Source organism: Ornithodoros turicata, chromosome 6 (genome assembly GCF_037126465.1).
Source record: "Ornithodoros turicata isolate Travis chromosome 6, ASM3712646v1, whole genome shotgun sequence".
Taxonomy (NCBI): domain Eukaryota; kingdom Metazoa; phylum Arthropoda; class Arachnida; order Ixodida; family Argasidae; genus Ornithodoros; species Ornithodoros turicata.
Genome location: NC_088206.1, coordinates 56,383,186 through 56,403,551, shown reverse-complemented (window position 1 = coordinate 56,403,551; position 20,366 = coordinate 56,383,186). Strand labels below are relative to the sequence as shown.

Sequence of the window (20,366 nt, the reverse complement as noted above, 5' to 3'; positions counted from 1 at the left end):
TAAATCACAGTTTGTACCAAACCAGTACATTTAGTTTGAGTAACTGAGCCCGATTTCTCCCCGAATTTAGTGTACTGGCTCTAGCTATAATCATTAAGGAGAAGGACTATGGAGGGAGAGCAGCATGGTAGGAGGACATTGAGCATGCAGAGAATTTCCTTTTCTTTGTTGGAGGGTTCCATGTGTACTTGAACCCTCTTGACCCACTGATCAAATTGTTACAGAGGAATGTTTTTCCCTGAACTAGAGGCTAGCCGCTCTGCAGGGTAATACCCCCGCATTCTACCTGGAAACGAGGGGAAGCAAAAACGAAAATGTGATGCCCCAGAGGAAGAAAAGTGCAATCGGGTACTGGCATTTTTGGCATGTAGCGCCATATGCAAGAGCATAATTCGTAGTATTTCGGAACATGCCTAATTTCCCCAAAAACATTCGGCGGGTGTTTTTCGGCATTTTTCGTCAAATGCTGAAAATGCGGAACCCTATTTAGTATAACTTATATCAGTATATCTATAGTATAATTCTCTTATACAGTCAGACTCCTTTAGTACAACGTAACCCAGGGGACAGCGAAAAAAATTTGCTGTAAAGGTATTTTCGTTAAAAACGATGTCCATTATTGAACCTATACAGCTCCAGTGGGACCACAAAAAAATTCGCCGTAGTGGTATTTTCGTTAAAAAGGTGTTTGCTATAAAGGAGTTTGACTGTATTCTGTAATCCATTCTGTATGTCCTATTACGTATTATATCTATTGATATTATATTAATTCTAGGGTTATGCGAATAGCGAAAATTTTGAATACGAATATTGCAAATATTTGACTTTGAATATCAAGTCAAATAATGACTTCAAGCAACCCTGTTTACTGCAATGTGCACATGCAGCCACATTTTGATAATCGTATAAATATATGTGGGGAGCATCAGCTATGAAAGGATGAGGAAAAGGTTGCCACTCTCATAAGACAATTTACACTGCTACAGTTTCAGGTGTACCCCGCTCATTGTAAAGTTCCTCAAGGACAGATGATGTAGGTCTATTTGATGCAGTGTGACTGTCCCAGACTTAGTCGTTTCACAGTATAGACTGACTCTAAGTCATGTACCGCATGGTGGATGTAAGAAGGTACTACCAGGTTAGATTCAAAAGGCTGTGGTTTGCCCGCGACGTCTGCACATCCCCTGCGATGTTATCACGCTGGTCCCATCAGATTAAACCTGCCCTCTTATGTCGTGGCAGATGGCAGAGATGCCATCTCTCAAACATGATGTCCTTGTTGGCTAATCGTAACCATGCAGTGCTGCTCTCGTTGGAGCCTTGAACCTCCACCTTCCGCGATACAAATAGAAGCACATTGAGTACTATCATTCCAGCTACCTTTCGTGCCAAAGCTCTGCTCTCTTGCGTGACAGTGGCTGCTTTCGCTTTATGACAAATGTGGCACCTCCTGTCGTGTTGTCAACTACCACTTTTAAGAAATTTGCTCGAAGTATCACTAGTGGTACTGGGGGGTTGTTGAATATGGTTGTGCAGCACAGACGCAGTACTTCGATGGCGTTTGCAGAATTTGGTGGCAAACATTTCCGCCGGCACCCATGCGTTCCGTTCCGTGACCCAAGTCTGGAACCTCGTTCGGGTAATCTTGACCAAGTGACCGGAATATCAGTGGGAGTACCAACACAAGGGTCTAACAAACCAGAAAGTTGATTTTGCAAGAACTATCATCAGGAGCCTGCTCTCCGATGAGTGTAAAATCTATACACGGTCAAAAGTAGTGCAAGACGGGGTAGTTGGTATTGGATGAGATGCAGCCAAAAGACACAGACAGAGATTAGACAAGTAACGCAGTGGACGGAACTTTACAGAACTATACACAGTCCTTAAAAGAAGGTTTGTGCAGAATGTACTTCCTGTCGCCAATGCTTGGGAAGCTACTCTGCTTGCCCAGAGACTCTTGGCATATCGTAACCACTAATGAAGACAACGGCGTCCAGGGCTGCAGCCGAACCAATATGCAGTGCCGATGCTCTGTGTTTGCTGGTTGTGTTTATTCAACTCTCGCAACCTGCGAGGCTGAGTTGGGACATATGAGGGTCATCGTACTTCATCGACTCCAGTGACCTGCATCGAGAAGAGAGTCGCTGCTAGGGGTCAACTCTCAAGCACCTCTAGTGTTGAATCCTCAAATTTTAGAACGGGAGTCAATTCCATGAGGATGACGTCACGAGAGCCGCGCCGCGGCATTTTTGCCCACCAAGAGTCGACTCTCGAGTTGCTCAAGTCCAATAAACGGACACAACTTGCGTGGTGTGCAGGCACCACAGAAAGGAACTTCTACTACATCTTCGTCTATTTTTAATCTACCTTCATACTGAACAGCGATGGCTCCACCGTCTTAAAGTTGACAGAGATAGCTGGCTCATATTCGTTGGAATTGAAGCTGCGGAACGACGAGAACATTGCGGATATTGTGGCCAACAAAGTTTGGAAGGACTACTTGGAGCATGTGATGCTACAGGTGCCTTGTCCGCTGACTGCTGCTGAAGCCTCTAGGAGGTACACATCACTCCCTAATGAAGCTGGTACGGCAATTCATCTAAGCACACGCCAAATACAGGTACTTTTTTGTGCTGAACCTGTCGAAAGCCATATGCTCAAACCGCCACACCTTCAAGTTGGGGGTGATGTTGAGGGGGATTTGCACCATAATCGGCAATGTGCACAACCTGTTGGACAGGAAGATTTTAAAAATAAACTGCCTCGAAGTGGTGTCACTACCGAGTGCTGGTAAAATGTACTTTTTGATGCACTCATATTCTTTATACTCAGTCGTGGCACCATGCATAACTTCAATTGCTTAATCATCAACTTCCCCTGCAAAACTGGTAGAGCACGTCCCTCAACAGCATAAAGAAGATATTTGGCAGAGCCCCTGACATGACAGCTGTCAAGTATTCCTGTGATTTACTGGTCTGCAGGGCCCTGGTGGTCGTACTGAGCAGATCACGATGTGTTTCCCCACGATGACATCTTCACACGCAGAATGTACTATTGCTACCAAGTCGTGTCCGCACTTCAAGCGCTATGACAAGTCTGAGTATCCTGTTGTTCTCACTGACCTCTTTCACACATTTGTATCTGCCGAAGAGGTTGTAGTCCAGAGAGTACTGCCTAATATGTGGAAAATTTTATACACTCAATAGTGTGCATTGCTTATTTAAAGAGTATAACATTGAGAGTATTTGCGTTGTTTGATGCAAAGAGCAGCCGGTAACAAAGATTGTAGCCGCATGGAATATAAGGGACACAACCTGTGAGATATGCTCAATATCAAGGTGATGCTGATGTGGCAGGTTGGTGGGTGAGAGTTGTTAACCCTACCATGTATCCTTTTCCTTTCTTCACCTTGCATGTGGTGCTGAATGGCAGGTCATGATTTTCCTACTGTCCATCAGGCAACGTCATCTGCATACACAGAGAATGCGACTTTTCGAGGGATTATCGATTTTAGGCCTGCCATCACTGCACCTTCACCTTTTTTCACCCTTGCCTTTCCTTTTCCCTTCCACCTTTTTCCTTTCTTTCTTCCTTCACCTTTTTTCCTTTCAGCTTCACTTCCTTCAGTTAGTGTCAGAACTGCAGACTGGTATCTGTAGACAAATTTGATTAAACTCTTGGTATATGAATCCCCTTTAAGTGACTCTAAGCACCCTCTGCTTTGGAAAGCCTGCTTTTGTAGAAAAAAGTACAGTAATCCTGTTTGTGATACTAAAATGTACAGCATTTTTATCACAAAATGGCATGAAAGGGATGCGTCATGAGAATGTGTAATTATACAGAGAATGTAAAGCCCACTAAGTGCACGATTCTTTATGTACCAGGAAAATACTGGAATTTCGCAGGGTACGTAAGATGCGGGAAAACAAGTTGCATTCAGTGGCAAAAATTGCTGCTTACGCGTTGCCGGCCGCGCTTATTATTGGCACTGTTTTGAATTGCTGTGCGTATTGCTAAGGATTTCTGACCTTATCGTCTGATCTGCTTTTTATTGTACGTCTGTAAATCTTGAGCTTCCAATTATTGAGTCAACGATAACATAATGGAAGCACTTATCTCTTTATGACTTTATTATCTCGTTTATCTGTGCTTCCTGTACAGACCTCTCATTCACAGACAGCATTGGGGCTGTAGGGCTGTAAGAAAAACAGCAACTGCTGAATGCATTGCCATAAAGAGATGCTGCGTGTCAACAATTGTTTGAAAGCACAGCTTGCACAATTAATAAATACAGTATTAAAAAGTGTACAGCAGAAGATGTCTTTGCTACATGTGGCATACCCTCTTTTCAACCACAGCGCAACTGACACATGAAAGAGCACGATCTGCAGTTCACTGCTATTGATATCCTTGCAGACACTTGCCCAAGAGTACTTGATCCACTTCAGCTTTCCTCAATTATATCGAGACATGATAAAGTCAAATTATACAAACCAAATCATTCAACTGAGTAAAATCACACCCAACTTTCAACTTTCATATGGTGTTTCTAAATTTAACCATAGCAACTCTTTCTGCTGGCTCTGTCACTGTGCATATCACTACTACATCATGTATAACTAGAGCCTGAAGTTTTCAGGAAGTATATTTTTCTAAATTTGGGTGGAAAAACTTCCAGTACGCCAAATTCGGGGAGAAATCGGACATAGTTACTCAAACTAACTGAACTGGGTTGGTACAGATGGTGGTGTAACTGCATTTGCTGCCAAACAAGTTAGCCTGAATTCCTACTGACGTCTCGGTGAGGGCAATTTGCCGGGTAAAAATTGGGTTTCACCCTAAAGAGGCAACCTTTAATTCGGGGTGCAAATTCGAGGAAGAATCGGGCTAAACCCTAAAACTTCAGGCTCTATGTATAACTTGGATCTGCACAAAACTAATAACTGTGACGTTTTGGCCTGTCTGCATATGTTTCACAGGCACTCTAAGTTTATGTTCACAGTTCATGTTTACAATCCTGTAACTGCTTTTTACAAAGAATGCATCACCGGTACAGCAGCACATTTATGTGCTGTAGAACAAAAGCAGACGATGCCTTCCGGTCCGTATCAACCTGCACAGTGCCTCGCGGAAGCTTCGCAGGCCTATTGAATACACAAATGGGTTGACAACCGACGCGAGGAACTGCACGACAGTCGACAGCATGTCCAGCCAGTCCGGTATGGCTTTAGGTCCATAGAGCACTTTCACCAACTTCGTACAGCAGAAGGGCGTAATACAAACAAAGAAGATTGCTATCACTGCCAGGATACTGAGGAATATCTTCTGATGCCCGTCACTGTTTTGTGAAGACTGCGATGAAGTACTGTCACTGTCCTTTGCCTTACACCTTTGCGGAAGGCCTATCGGTGCTGGCGTAGTTGCGTGGAGGCGCTGCACCGAAAGCATGATGCGTGCGTACTGTACAACAATTATAGCTGCAGGTATTGCGAAGCAAATAGTGAAGAGGGCCGCGTAGAAGAGCCTGTGCTCATGTCGCGGATGCCAGTCGACGTCGCACACAATGTTGTCAAACTGGTAGTCTGTCCAGTGAAGCAGTGCCGGTACCAGAGCAAAAACGATGCCGAGGGTCCAGGGCAAGGCTACCATCCGGCAAATCCGACTCATCGTAGAACGTTGCACATATTCCAGTGGTCGCCGAATCGCAAGCCCTCGATCGAGCGCAATCATGGCAAGTGTGATACTCGACGTGGTTGTCAACCAGTAGTTTAATATGGCATGAAATGTGCAGAACGGCGGGTAACCAAGAGGGCGTGAAAGGGGGTCACTGAGCGCAAAAATGGAGGGAATCATGACGAGAAAGGCCGTCAGCAGGTCGGTGAGTGCGAGGGACACGACAAGGAGACTGGCACGATGGTGCCGCACTTGAATGTCGCTCAAAGAGACAAATAGCACAAGAGCGTTGCCCAAAATCGATGCTGATGCTTCAGTCGAGACGATGACAGAAGCAACAAAGCGGGCTGCATAACTGTTCCCACCAGGTTCATCAGGTTCAGCAGATTCAGCGTATGTGGTGTTGACAGAACCATGCATAGCTGTGTTGTTTGCGTTGTTGCTAGAAGAGAAACAGCATTGTGAGTTTGCTCTGGCAACACAGGAACAGGGGTGCTATTTTATCATAATTTACGTAACAAACAGAAAAAAGCTGTGCAGTGATCTTGTATGAGTCTTTTAGGGGCGGTTACAATGAACTAAAGCTAATTGATATGTAGAAAACATGAATAAGATGATTCAATGATAATTATTAAGTACTATTTAGCTCTTGATACACCACATATTAAAATCTGTGCGAGCTAGCTGTTCAGCACTGAACCCTGTGAAACTAAAATATTGCTAATACAACCGCACAACAGCAAGCACTCTTGTACATTTTTACGCAGATCATTTTAAATAGAAAAGTGAGTGTTTTTGGTGCCCTAGAACTGGATATAGGCTCAACTAAATTTTCAATTTATTTAATTTATCTCAATTCCACTGATCACTGCTAGCAGGTAAACTGAACCACTATAATCACAGTGCCAGTATCATTGAAAGCCCCTTAGGCATTACCCCTTTTTAGTGGAACCTTGAAGCATGATTATTGACTCCACGACACCATATGGCTCGTGCCGTGCCCTTGTATTGTGCCTGTCGGGACAGCCACATTTTAATCATCAGAGATTTATAACAGTTAACTAGATTTCTATGTAGCTCATGCATTTCTTTATTTTTTTTTTTCACGCTCTCACTTGGTTTCTCTACCAATATTTTTTCCTGAGCCTCTGAGCTGCCGCTACGTGCGTAAAACTTTTATGAATGAGGTACGGCGTGCGTAACTCGCGCTACATCAGTCACGCTTGCTGAACCCTGTGAGCTAAGTGAGGGAGTCCTACCTGTTGTGTCCTTGAACCAAATCAAACCAGTCACAAGACTGGTTCCCCTACTGTCAGGATACGGGTGATGGCTGCACCAGGAGCATTTTTCGTCAGCTGGGGAGCAGCTTCTATCCTTGTTTGTCCTTACACAGCTTGATCCTACGGGAACAAGGTGTGCATGTATCGATACAGCAGGAGATTTCGCTTCACGCTCCACTCGCGTCAGGGTGGAGACTTCATAAAAGTAATGGCTGTGCGTCACTGATTGTCGCCCTTTTCCTCCTCCTCCTCAGTTTTTCTTCACTCCCTTCCCTTTACTTCCACGTATTTATCGATTTGGTCTCTCCGCTTATCAGTTCATGCCTTTGTTGGCCTCCCCCACATTTTCTTCCGGGGATTAGTTTGTTGTCGAGGCAGTTCTGTATTCGTACAGGAACAGTATTCAGCCATTGGAACACAGACAACACTTTATGAGGACACTGCACTGTAGCAGCACAGTCCAAGTTCTTTTTTGCGCATTTGCAGTGATACCTGTTTTTTTTTTATATATACTTTTGTACTGGCAGTTAATTATGTTAACTTTTCTTACACTGTTTTCCTGTCATTGTGCTGCATTTATTGCATGACACAAAGATGATCCACTCATTCTGTTGTCAGATGTATTGCGTCAGCCAGTCAAAAACAGAAAAACACCAGAAAAATGTACACTGTTTAAATAACATTGACACCAATTACACAAAGGTCACACCATTCAGATAGCCCTTTTGAACGAGTACACTGCACATTCTGGTAATTCAATGGACACAAAAATATGGATGGAAAAAATTGCAGGGGAACACTTCTTCTTCAATTCAAATATTAGTTTGATCCCACATCTTTTTTTAGCCATTGTTTTACCTTTTCCTGGCATATGGGCCAAGATAACAAGGTCATTCATTTATTTTATACAAGTGTTCTGCAACAGCCAAATTGCATGCACCCCATCTGTTGAGTTTCAACATCACGTCCTCGAACACGAGAGCGTGAGGCTTTGGCGAGGCAGCTTTATCAGGGCTCAATCGAACTTTGCTCCAATACTTGTGGCTAATCCCCTGTAAGCCGCTTCATGAGTTGTTGCTTGCACTGACTACGGCTGTTCTCACTAAAGGAGATTTAATGAAGCATGTTTCAGTAGTGGCTTTGCTTGTGTCTTTGCTTTAGTATGCCAAAAATTATGGTGATCTTATTGCTATAATTCTATTAAAATAAATATATAAATGCTTATATAGTTTTGTATTATATTTATGGGCGCATTCTAATAAATAAGACTATAATATGTGCATCAATGTGTGCTTTGTATTATATTTGTGCACCTCATTAAAGCAACTGACAGATTAATTCTCATCGCAGTTTCCAAATCCAAAATGCGAGTTGTAGCTGTACATCACAACCTATCCACCAGAACCATAATATTGCTGCAATTAAAAATTGTGGGTAAAATAATGAATCAGCAAATAGAAACTAAAAAAAAGAGAAAGTACAATTTACTCTAGTGAAATTATTCTCAGTTTGTGATACGCTATGCCAAGTTGAAGCTTATAATCACTGACAAATGGCTTGTATAATGACAAGTGGCTTTATAGTGAAAGGAATCATTAGCAGACCGTAATAGTCATATGATAGACCATCAACAACACTTTATACTCACTCATTTATTGAAATCCAGTGCATTAAAGCAAGGGCATTAACTGTTGCGCATTTAGTAAGGGAGATGTGAGTAATGTAAAAACAGTTTGCTCTGCTGCCTTTACATCATGTCACAAATAAGTTGAGTTCTCATTCTTTTTTCCCTGTCGACGTCGCTTGCTTGGTCACCCACTCTGAACCGCACAATGAATCTTGTCTGTTCTCTTAAGGCAGTGGTTCTCAACAGGGTTCTGCGAACCTAGACCTGAGGTTCCGGGAACATGGTGCTGTCTTGCTCCTGCAAGTGAAACTTGAGTGCGCACTAAGGTTTGCCTTCGGCCAGCGTTGGTGTCCAACCGTGCCAAGCAAGTCATTGTTCACATTGGGACTGGCACCAAAATCCGCTGACGTCACAGTTGACGCTTGTCGTAGACTGTATAGCAGCAGCTATTGTCATCACCAGATGGCTCTATTGACAATCTGACCCCAAAATAAATGATTCAAATAAATAAATAAATAAATAAGTAAGTAATTCACTACTCATGCAATATCTAGCATGCCTGACCCACTTCTACTGGGTTGCGTCTACCATTGTGTGGTAGAAGGTTCCTCGAAGTCACACTGGTGTGATCACTGGTTCGAAGGAATAACATCAGTTGAGAACTGCTGTCCTGTGGCATGGCAGATGGCACATTAACCTATTGACACTCCTAATGTTGTGTTTTAGGAGGAGCTGTTTGACTGCATTTTTCTAATTTCCATTCAGGTGATGACACTGGTGCAGAAAACCAACAATGACTGGTGGAACGTTAAAAAAACATCAGGGCATGAAGGGTTTGTGCCTGCCAATTACGTGAAAGAAGTTGAACCAAGAATTGTGAAGAAAACTGTCAAGCGTCCAGTCACTGTACCTGAGAAACGACTCGTGAAGAAAATTGTTCAGACAACAACAAAGTCCGTACTTCGTAAACCAAAGCCAGGTAAGGCAGCTTCTTTGTGTGTAGTTTGGTTCCATTTATGATTTTTGTGCAAGTGGCATATGTCGTTATTAAAAGCAGTTAGTAACAGTGCTTTACAGTGATTGGCTATCGCAGGTGACTTAATTAATATTGTAAAGATGTTTATTTTTCTTTTTAGACCTGGTTTGTGTTATTTTCGTAACTTTATTAATAATAATAATAATAATAATGCTTTTTATTATGTGCCCAAGAACAGCCTCGAGGGCCTTGGTGTTGGCGCACACTCACAAGGTTCTACATAATGCTGAAGACTACACATATCCAGGAAATGTAGGATACACGCACAGCTTACGTAATGCGCACAGTGTTCACAGAACATATGTGCAATAATGTTGGTGGATTGCTTATATCTAAAATTACAGGCACATCCTAATAATATATTTCACATTACAGATATGTGAAAGTAATAGGACTAAATAAATATATAAGTAATAGATTGCAGCAATTATATGCAGTACTGATCAGAAGAACTGCGGGGTTTCAAGAGAGAGAGAGAAAAAAAAATTTGCACAAGTAATATGGGTGAGCTTCACAAATGGAAAACTTTAGATACATCCTCTTTGCGTAGAACAGGAAGGGATACAGAAAAAATACCACATGCCAGCGAGTTTATGAGGATCTTGCCTCATGAGATAGGGTCTCCTTTACATACGTTGGGGTAAAAAATGTAGGATGCTTCCGTAAGGACACACATGTAATCGAAAAATGCAGGATCCTAGCAACTGTGAGCAGTCATCTTGAGAATGTATGCAGTTGTACAACAAAGTGTCATCGGTAATGTCATGCTGAGTTGAAAGGGGAATGAGACCAACGTGTCTGAGTTAGATCATAATTCGTTCATAATTGTACGACTGGAGTCCCGGGGTGTGACGGAAATATAGATAGTGCAAAATGTGAATCACTCTCTTTTGGACAGCTTCTAGGCGGTGAGAGTCAGTGTTACTTAGACAGTTCCATATTGAGGATGCGTAGGCGAGGCAAGGCTGAACATAGACCTTATATAGGTAAACAAAAACATTTTGATTTGGGAATATCTTGCATTTGTATGTCAGGAATCCTAGAGTGTTCAATGCAGAGGAGCGTACAACAGCAGCACGTTCACTGAAGTATATAATTTTGAATCGAATGTGACAGCGAGGCCATGAACCAAGTTAGCGTGGCAGATGGTTCTGGTTCTGGTTCTTTTATGGATGACATTAGTGTTTGAACTGTAGTTATAACTGATTACATTGGTGTTGCAAAAATTTGAAAGGTTTACCACATTCAATCCATAGGCTTTCTGTTCATGCATTTCTTGAATAATTTTGTATATTTCTTCTAATTTGTAATTCTCCAAATAATTTTGAGTATAACATAGTAGTAGATGAGGCAGTTAAACACAGAAGGACAAACACAACACAAGCCTCACAACACCCCGTTGCATGCTTCAATTGAATAATGGCAGTTTAAGAAATGGCACCAACCATTATTATTCAGTTTTGAATACCTTTTTATGTGTACCAGCTGAAAAGTGTTAGTGATGTTATTACCAATGCTGCTGCAGCTGTTGAACAAAAACACTGTCCTATGGTGGCTGTGTATGTTAAAGGGGCACTACAGTGCAAAGAACTGTGCACTTCCCTCTCCCTCTTTTTCTCAAGAAGCGTGACAATGTGGAGAGGCCTCAAATTTGTCTCTTCAAACAATCTACTGCAATGATTTGAGTAGACCAATGAGAGCCCGCCCCACATTATCGGCCTTCTTGAGAAAGAGAGGAAGAGGGAAAGTGTAAACCGGACTTGTTACACTCATAAATCACGAACGACACAACTGATGAGTCCCGTTCCTTTCGTCATAGTGTCAAGGTAACAGCATCTTTCGTTACGCCAGAATAAATTTTTGCACTTCAGTGCCCCTTTAATGAGTACTTTTTGTTACATTTGTGAGGAATGCAATGCTTACTCAAAAGCATGGAGGCAAAGTCTGTATCGTAGTAGGCTTTGATCTCCACACCGCTCTCTGCCACACATTCCTTCTCAACAATGCTATGTTTTGCACTTTTCTAGAATATGCCACTTAAACCAAAGATATGTAGAAAGTGGAAACATTTCCTTGAGTTTGAGGAACACAAAAACGACAACACAAGACTTGTGTTGTCCTCTTCGTTTGTGTGTTCCTCAAACTCAAGGAAATGTTACCTCTTTCTACAGTACACCAGCTCGCTTGCACCCTTCTAATTTGCCCAAAGATATGTGCCTGTGTCACTCAACTAGACTAAGGTGCGATGCTTAAGGCTGCTTGACGTCTTCTTAGAAACAGCGCTTCTAGGGCAAACTTTCTGTACAACACGCTCTGACACTTTGCGACCCTTTTTACAACCTAATGTGGACGTTGTACACCCGAGATACTCTGCTACATTAACATATATCACATGATGCTTTGAGATGTAAAAGGTTTTAACCCCGAGTTTTACAGGCAGTGCAAGAAAAGTCATTTTCTGTGAGCACTCTCGTGCACTTCCACAGAAGCGTGATCTAGCAACACTGCACTTACGTCAAGAGCGCTGCTCTTGTCGCATACAGGCTGCATGAAATATCACATGAGGCAAAGGAGAATGAAGACAATATTCCCACGAGCTTTAGTCTCTCTTTTATTCTTCTTCCATTTTTACACAACTAATGGACTAACTTACACAACTAACTAACTAACAACACAACAGACTGCAAAACCAGGTTTGTAGCCACCTTTTGGCAGGCTTACCAGGTCTGTTTTTACAGTTAGCACGAAACCTTTGGATTGTAGGGGGCTCTCCCTTCGAGACAGACATTGCATCTGTCTAGCCTAACAAAAGTTACCACTTGTCTCTTCTTATTCAGACTTTAAACCGAATCATGAATTTTATCTACAGAGAAGGCAACGAACCACACCATCAGCATCCCAAAAGACAGCCGTGGGTTTTGTCAGAGGCAGGACTCAATCAATGCTTCGTACAACAACTTGCTGAGTGCATCTAAGGTACGTTATTGGCTCACGTGATAGCACTAGTAATAAGCACTAATGAACTGCCCACGTTTATTTGCTTACTCGTAGGAGCGTCGAAACTACTTAGAAGATGCGATACGACTCTTTGGGTTCTTCAGGGAATGTGACGATTTTGAGACGTGGATGATGGACAAGGTATTTTTTTTTAAAGAAAACTGCGGAGCATCTGCTGTTGTGCAGTAATCCCTGTGCCCATTCTGCTTCATTGTTTGTTCTGTTGTGGTACTGTGTTGTACTGTGTGTGTAATCTCACGTACAGGGCAGAGCTGCAGAAATCTGTCCAGGCTGGTTTGTTTAAATGGGAAATATTATTCAGGTGTTACCGCTGCTACATACAGTTCTTATCGAGAGTCTGCGATAGGAAAAAAAAAACTGAGGCGAGGAACAAAGGGACATACGCACACAACGTCTTAACGTTTGAGACGTTGTGTGTGTATGTCCCTCCTTGTTCCTCGTCTTGTGGGTTTTACTATCATGGATACTTATCACCAGCTCGCTTGCTACCTAACCATCACTTATCAAGAGCTTTTTTGCGTAAATTACTGGAAAGACTTTTCTACAGCTGCCCTGTACTTGTGTCCTGTCATGGTAAATGGAGTGTTATCCAATTTTAACCTTTTTACAGGGAAAGCTCCTTACGGTAGAAGATCCAGCTGAAAATGTTGAAATGCGTAAAAAGAAGTTTGAGGTTAGCACCTTCTGAGGTCTTTGATTACATTTGCATACATGCATGCATTGAATTATTTTACTGCCCTCAAGCTAGTGATATTCGCAAGCACTTATCTATAGCATTTCCGAAAACGTAATACGGTACACTTGCGTCACATTGCACATTAGAATTGCTGGAGAAGCTAACTTCGCTCACAAAGCGTTACCTGTCATGCCCTAGCCTTTGGTGGTACGTATCTTACGGCATTCGTGTGGTTGTTGTACTGTTTTGTGTCACCATGATTGATTCCTGTGTTGTGGTCGCGTGAAAGTCACCGTTTGTCCAGTGAAACGTACTATAATACGGTATTTAGTAGACCCTTTTGTGAATGCTTTCGTAAACACTTGGGATCTTGTACTTCTCAAGCGGTGATACGTAATTTTCTTGCACACGCATTTCAGAACTTTGTAACGGATCTGTCGGCTAGTAAAGTGCGGTTAGATGAGATTGACAGAATGGTTGTGGAACTGGAGGCCAACAAGCACAGCCAGATGGACGCCATACGTCGACGCAGCAAACAGATACACGAGAGGTTTGCATTTCTGTTACCTTTGCAGTGCTATGTGTTAAACTGTAAGTTGGTGCTGACTTTCTCAAATGCTGCGGACCTGATTACCGTAAGTTTGGTAGTTTTGTAACAGTCACGATGGCTGGCATTTGTGGAGTAACTCTTTTGTTCGTTTGTAACAGGTGGAACAGGTTGAACGGTTTGAAGACTGAGAAGGAAAAATGTCTCGAGGGAGCTACAAGGTCAGCAACTAATAATATTGTTATCTGCAGTAGTTAGACTGCTGTTTTAGTGCCATACGTTTGAAGTACTCTGAACAACAATGTAGTGGAACACTTTTTCGTGAGGCAGTCATCTGCTTTCTACAAAATACATCATTTTATGGCCGTCACTGTTGCTTGGCGATAGGATGGAGTGAAAGTAGTAGAATTTGATATTGCTGGGTTTCCACAAAAGCGGTGTAGATAGATGTCAGCAGTGATGGTGAGTGGATGCCGCAGCTTGAAAACTGCCTGATGTTCACGATATTTCCATAAATATATTTCATCAAATTTGTTGTTATTGGTGGGACCTGTAGAGGAAGCTTGAGTACTCCATAGTCCCTTAGTGGCTGCGGTACTGTGTGACATGCACTTTCCTTTTGATTGTTCCAGCATCGAGTTATTCCATCGGACGTGTGATGATGCTCGAGACTGGATGATGGAGAAGCTGCAGAAGATAGATATGGATGAAGTCGGAAGAGACATGAAAACTGTTCAAGCACTTCAGAGGCGACACGAGGTATTGACAGCCTGGTTGTTAGCAGAATAGTAATGAGGGGTACCTAGAAAGCAAGTTTTGATTGGCTATGAAAAAAATGCAATAGCTTGTTTCCAAAATGTTTTTATTTTACTAGGTTTCACATATCTTAAACTGCATTTGTATGCAGTTTCCACCATTATTGAGGCACTTGTCATAGTGGAATACCAGTTTTTGTATCCCCTGCATCGTACAATGATGCTGCACTTGATATAAACTGAAGTGTGGTGGGCTAGTGTGCGATATCACGTCTTCCTTCACTTATTCACTGTTCTAGTAGCCTGCCCCCTTAATCAAAGACAACGGGTGCTGCAGGCCCTGGTGTCTTTCCCGAAGGTGTCTTTGCTGAACGCGTCCTGGTGTCTTTCCTGAAAAAAAAAAAAAAAAAAAAAATTCCTGAAGGATACAGGGGCAGATAACAGATTTTGATATGAGTGACTGACTGACAGTGGGTGATGGCTACTGTCCATTGTGTTGCCCCCTCCTCATGACTGTGATGTGACTTTGGATCCTTTTATTTTGTCAATTTTATGCATCCATATGCAGTGTGGACTAGCTGATCTCCACGTTGGTGGAGCCACCTTCTGCATTTTATTTGTTCTTTCATCAAATCAGATCAGATCAAATCCTGCACATTGTCTTCATGGTTTCGTCTTTTTTTTCCTCTAAGAAAAAATGCTGACCACAACAAAAGCGTTTTTGTCGTCTGTTCTCACAATTGCCTGAGAGCTGTCCCTTTGACCATGTGCAGCAAATACGCTGCAGGATTTGCAGGACCATTCTACCATTGCCTATTCTATTGCCTATTGCATTCTATTGCCTTTTTACCATTTTAAAAGAAAGGTGCATGAATGCCACAATATTGTCTCAAAGTGTCATCTGATTCACCAGTGTACAAATGATGCCGCACGCATCACCACAACGGTGACTGCAGGTTGGCAGCACCAATATTTGCAAATTGAACTTACTTTCTGGATGTGCCTTGTATTACAATGCAGGCACAGCTCTATACTAATTCTGCAAAGTATGTGAGTGAATGGAGTTTTCTGTTTGTGTTTTTGTTTTTGTTCTTTTAACTGTGCAGATATTAACTTTTTTATTTATTTAATGATAATTGTTTTTGAGCAGTGCTTCAAAATATGTATCAGGTGAACTGGATCAAATTAGCAGGCACAAGAAAATAGTGAGAGTTCTGACGCAGTTAGTGTTCAGTATAAATGATGAGAATACTAGTATATTAAATTCCTGGAAATTTTTTAAACTGATTTTTATTCATTTCCCTCTGTCACTCATTGAAAACTTCTTTGTTTTTTTTTAATAGAATCTGGAAAGAGAGCTAGCTCCCGTTGAGGAGAAGTTCAATCGTGTCAACCTTCTCGCAGATTCGTAAGTTTCCTATTCCAGGTTATCTGACACTGACTGACTCCTGGAATTGTATTCTTTCTATTTTTCACAATTACAGGGTGAAAGCATCCTACCCATCTGAACAGGGCAACGTCATCAAGAAGCAAAAAGAATTGCAGGATATCTGGGACCAAGTGAAGGTACAGACACCACATAATGTGCTTCCCTCGGTTCCTCTATCGACATATGTACAGTCGCCGACCGATTTTTCGAACTTCTAGAAGCCACAAAATCGGTCCGAATTATCGAGCAGTCCGAATTTTCAATCAATAACAAGAACCTCTCCCAAAATGAATTTTATTAAAGAAAACTCGAAGGGGCACAAAAAAAAACTGTCAATGTGCGTCTGCTTTACTGCGCGTATGCGAGAAATGGCGTTGCGACGTATTTCGCTGAAGTCATGTTGTCACGGTAGACATTTCTGAGCGTATCGACGGCCGCAAGTATTGTTGCCATTGAAGGAGTAGCAATAGGACTCGCGTCATCGTCGTCGTCATCATCGGAGCCTTGCGCTGGCAGGTCGAGGACTTGCGAAACGATTTGCCCATCAGTCATTTCAACACAAAATTCTGCACATTCATCCACTTCGGCGTATGTTTCAAACGTTACACTTGCAAGTATTGTCATACCTGAGCTTCGGAGGTCCTCTACCAATGCCCGGCCGTCTGCCGATCCATTGTCGTCGCCGATGGCGATACCAACGGTGCTCGTACTCCGTACTTTCCTTGCAAAATCCAGCATGACCAAAACCTTTCGCTATAGTACTCCCTTTCACTGCTTCCCACGAGTCGGCAAGAATATGAAGCGCGGCGACAAGCATAACGTTATAGTTAGTTTCGTTTTCGTAGCACAGCACAACACGCGAGACCAGGCGTACGGGAACCATCCGTATGGCTCTCACTCTTTGCTGCAAAGTCATGGTCGAGTACTTGCCACTCGAACGCTTGCCTGTGGATCCTTCTGACATCGTCGCCGCCGAAGACGATGTTGACGGTAGTGCCGTCACCATTGAAGAATCAGTCGCGGTCTCGGCAGATGTCTGTGCCGCCGGCATGCTCGCATCTTCATCGCATTCGTCAGTATCCACGAAGTCGAACGAGACACCCTCAGAATCATATGAAGGCGAGGACATCATTTCGTGGTTTCACTTCTTGTCTCCAACAATAGCTTGTTTATGGGTGCTTGTGGCACATGTGCATAACTTCATGAGTGGTGCACGCGCGTAAACTCCGCCTCCGCGCGCGTTGTCAGCAAAGGCGAAGGGAAAGAAAGAAAAAAATCGAGGCGAATATGTACGAAAAATCGAACCGTACCTGCGAAAAACGGTTCGAATTTTCGGACATCAAAATACATTGGCTTAATGGGGTGTCTGATAAAGCCACAACTTCTATCCTAAATATTGGAAAGTCCGAATGTTTGGAGTCCGAAAAATCGGTCAGCGACTGTATAAAGTTACAGCAGGACCTCTTTATAGTGAGGATAGCTGGACCGCTAAGAAACTCCACTATACTATCAGTATTTTCACTGTACAAGGTGTTTATTTTTATACATTACAGAATTTTTATTTAAAAACTAGCTGAGCAAAATAGATGCCGTTTTTGCAGTTGAGTTCTACAGCCAGGCTGACATCCCCTCGAAGAAAGTACGCATCTACAAAAGTACGCAATTACCAAAAAATTAAATAACTAACTCCTTAACTTGGGGATTTCGGGCAAAAGCGGGAGATCAGAATGAGAGACCATCCTAGTTGGAAGCCATTCCACATTTTAAAAATTCTGAAACACGCACCTGTGTTAAGATATCCATCCCCAAATTTTGATATGCAAATGAGCCAAAACTAAAAAAGCGTGCCTGAGAAGCGACGGAGGTTTATCTGGTCCGCAGGTCGGCGCCTACTCCAATCATCTTCATCGCCCCAAATCACATGTCTGTCCCTCTGACGTAAAATGAGGGCTGTACCCACTGCGTTCTAGGTCACTGAGGTTTCGATTTCGGCTCATTTGCATATCAAAATTCCGGGGTGGATATCTTCACGCATGTGCATGTTTCAGGAATTTTTAAACTTGGAGCTTTCAACTAGGATGGTCTCTCATTCTGATCTCCCTAATTAAAGAGCTAATTAATGAATTTTAGGTAATTAGTCATCTTGTAGTTGCATACTTTCTTTGAGGGGATGTCAGCCTGGTGGTAGAACTCAACTGCAAAAACACCATCTGTCTTGCTCTCCTAGTTTTGTTAATAAAAATTCTGTAACGAATAAAAATAAACACGCTGTATATATCAGTAGTTCAGGTATATATCAGTTAGTTGTTTTGGTTTCATCACATTGGTACCACAGGTTACTTCAATATATCTGGGTTCACTATATAGAGGTCCTATTATAATAAATATGCCACTCAGTTATAGATGTTTTCAAGTTGAAAAAAAATTTACACTTCAGGACCGTGCTGCAGAAAGACGTTTGAGGCTTGAAGACTCCAGAGGCCTTCAGGTTCTCACCAACAGTGCAAAAAATCTGGTGCGTTTTCTTCGTCTGCTCTCAGTTAACAACTTCATTTATGCTGTTATCAATTGCCCTTTGTTTAACTCTTCGTATGCACTTCGAATGTAGCTGGCATGGGTAAGCGAAGTCAAGGTTGCACTCAACAGCTTTGAGCCTGCACGAGATGTTGCAACTGCCGAGGATAACCTCAAGAAGCATCAAGAACTGGGAGATGACATCAGAACACATGAAGACGAGTATGTCATACTTCACGATAACATCTTGTGACTAGAACTCGTGTCCAACACATTGACGATCCTTACATTAACGTGCATTGTTATCACTCATTATCACAGTCATAGAGCTAGGGTAGTTACCCACCAGTAGTTGTGTACGCATAGTTGTGCATTACAGACCACTATGTGCATGTGTACCTGTATCTGAGACTGTGCAAGATGAATTTTTCCTTTAAGCTGCTCGTGATTTGATTAAATTTGAGTATGCTTCTGCGTCACAGCTGTATTATCATTCTCATAAGCTTGGAATGGTCAATGCCTTGCATTGATAAGATTTTTGTCTTCATTGTACTAGCTTACTTGCTGCACAAAATTACATGTTGTGGACCACAGAGCTTGCTGTTGTTAAAAATGCAGTAACCATAAACATAAAAAGGATTGCACTGCTCAGTTGATCAGAGGGAAACTAACGTGTTCCGGCTACAGGTTTGCAGATATTCAGGCATTAGGACGAAAATTGCTTCAGAAGAACAAAGGTAGCGATGAAATTCAGGCTACCTTAGTTCAACTTGATGAGGAGCAGAAAGCAATACACCGTGGCTGGCAAGAAAAGCTGGACTACTTGAGGCAAGGAGTTGACCTGCAGGTACGGGATTTCTGAAGGTTGCTCCGTCAATACCAGGGTGTCGAACCGCAAAAAATACGGGTTCGGTTCGGGTTCGCGTTGTTTTGATTTCGTTCCGGTTCGGTTCCGGTTCGGCCACGCCAAGAATCGAACCGGTTCGCAAACCGTTTCGCAGCCCCGAACCGATTCGCGAACCGGTTCAACGCTTCCGTTTTATATGTTCCATAAAACTGCTTTTATCAGGAAATGCGTGGCTAATAGCTTACTGCTGTTGTCTGCATTGACGTCTCTAGCGGTGAGGTAGCCCTTTAGCGAGAGAAATGAGGAATGGATGAACACTTATTGCAAATAGAGTCCACGCTGTTGAAGCGGTGCAGTCCTGCTACTTTCTGTTCTCAAAATCTCTTTTTTCACATGCACAGTGCCAGCGAGACACACTTAAAGGAAGCCTAATAAGATGGACAGCGTAACATAGACGACAGTACTAGCCGGCACACTGCCTTCGCAACGTGAATCGATCTGAAACCGTACTGAAGCATGTCGAAAATAAGCCTGCCAGCCTTACTCTGTCCGAGCTCACAGCAGTGTACTAGTTAATCCACAACACAAAAGCAATATGTCACGACACAACTGTACTACCAATAAGCAGAACCACATTTACTTTTCAAGCCACGACCAATCAAACAGGCACCGTTCTGCGTACGCTCCTTTTCGACTTCTCATGTTTGTGACTTGTTTAATTCGTACTACACACGCGTAAAGGGAAATCTTGGGCGCTTATTTGATCGCATATTCGTCCTGTAGAGCTACATAACTGGCCTACTCTATTCCTGTTTCATTCGTCCGCGTGGCACATCGTCTCTGAAGCGATGCCGCGGCGCTCACAAGGACAACTGCGCTTCAACATGTTAAAAAGACACTGAAAGTATACTTACTATACGTCGTCGTCTCACTTCTAGGTGAAAATTTCTGAAATCCATGATAT

General features: G+C 42.6%; 2 protein-coding genes across 4 annotated transcripts in view; one reads left to right on the top strand and one right to left on the bottom strand.

Annotated features, from left to right (window-relative positions):
• LOC135396773 (spectrin beta chain, non-erythrocytic 1-like) overlaps positions 1–20,366 on the top strand; it is a 161,824-nt gene that overhangs the window by 83,918 nt on the left and 57,540 nt on the right. For 2 of the 3 annotated variants that reach the window (XM_064627933.1, XM_064627931.1), the window contains exons 18-29: positions 9,346–9,559; positions 12,486–12,592; positions 12,668–12,754; positions 13,245–13,307; positions 13,730–13,860; positions 14,019–14,078; positions 14,490–14,616; positions 15,956–16,020; positions 16,097–16,178; positions 18,479–18,556; positions 18,650–18,777; positions 19,243–19,402. In XM_064627933.1, the coding sequence (XP_064484003.1) occupies positions 9,346–9,559; positions 12,486–12,592; positions 12,668–12,754; positions 13,245–13,307; positions 13,730–13,860; positions 14,019–14,078; positions 14,490–14,616; positions 15,956–16,020; positions 16,097–16,178; positions 18,479–18,556; positions 18,650–18,777; positions 19,243–19,402 (1,302 nt within the window). The remainder of the gene's footprint in view (positions 1–9,345; positions 9,560–12,485; positions 12,593–12,667; positions 12,755–13,244; positions 13,308–13,729; positions 13,861–14,018; positions 14,079–14,489; positions 14,617–15,955; positions 16,021–16,096; positions 16,179–18,478; positions 18,557–18,649; positions 18,778–19,242; positions 19,403–20,366) is intronic. The other variant, XM_064627932.1, reaches the window with a different exon arrangement.
• On the bottom strand, positions 4,104–7,180 carry LOC135396775 (D(1B) dopamine receptor-like). The gene is made up of 2 exons (XM_064627936.1): positions 6,933–7,180; positions 4,104–6,115 (listed from the first exon to the last, which is right to left on the bottom strand). Exon 2 carries the CDS (start codon positions 6,091–6,093, stop codon positions 5,065–5,067), a length of 1,029 nt encoding a protein of 342 aa, XP_064484006.1. The 5' UTR covers positions 6,094–6,115; positions 6,933–7,180; the 3' UTR covers positions 4,104–5,064.

Coding starts and splice junctions, on each gene's coding strand:
- LOC135396775 (XM_064627936.1), bottom strand. CDS start 6,093: ATGCATGGTTCTGTCAACACCACATACGCTGAATCTGCTGAACCTGAT.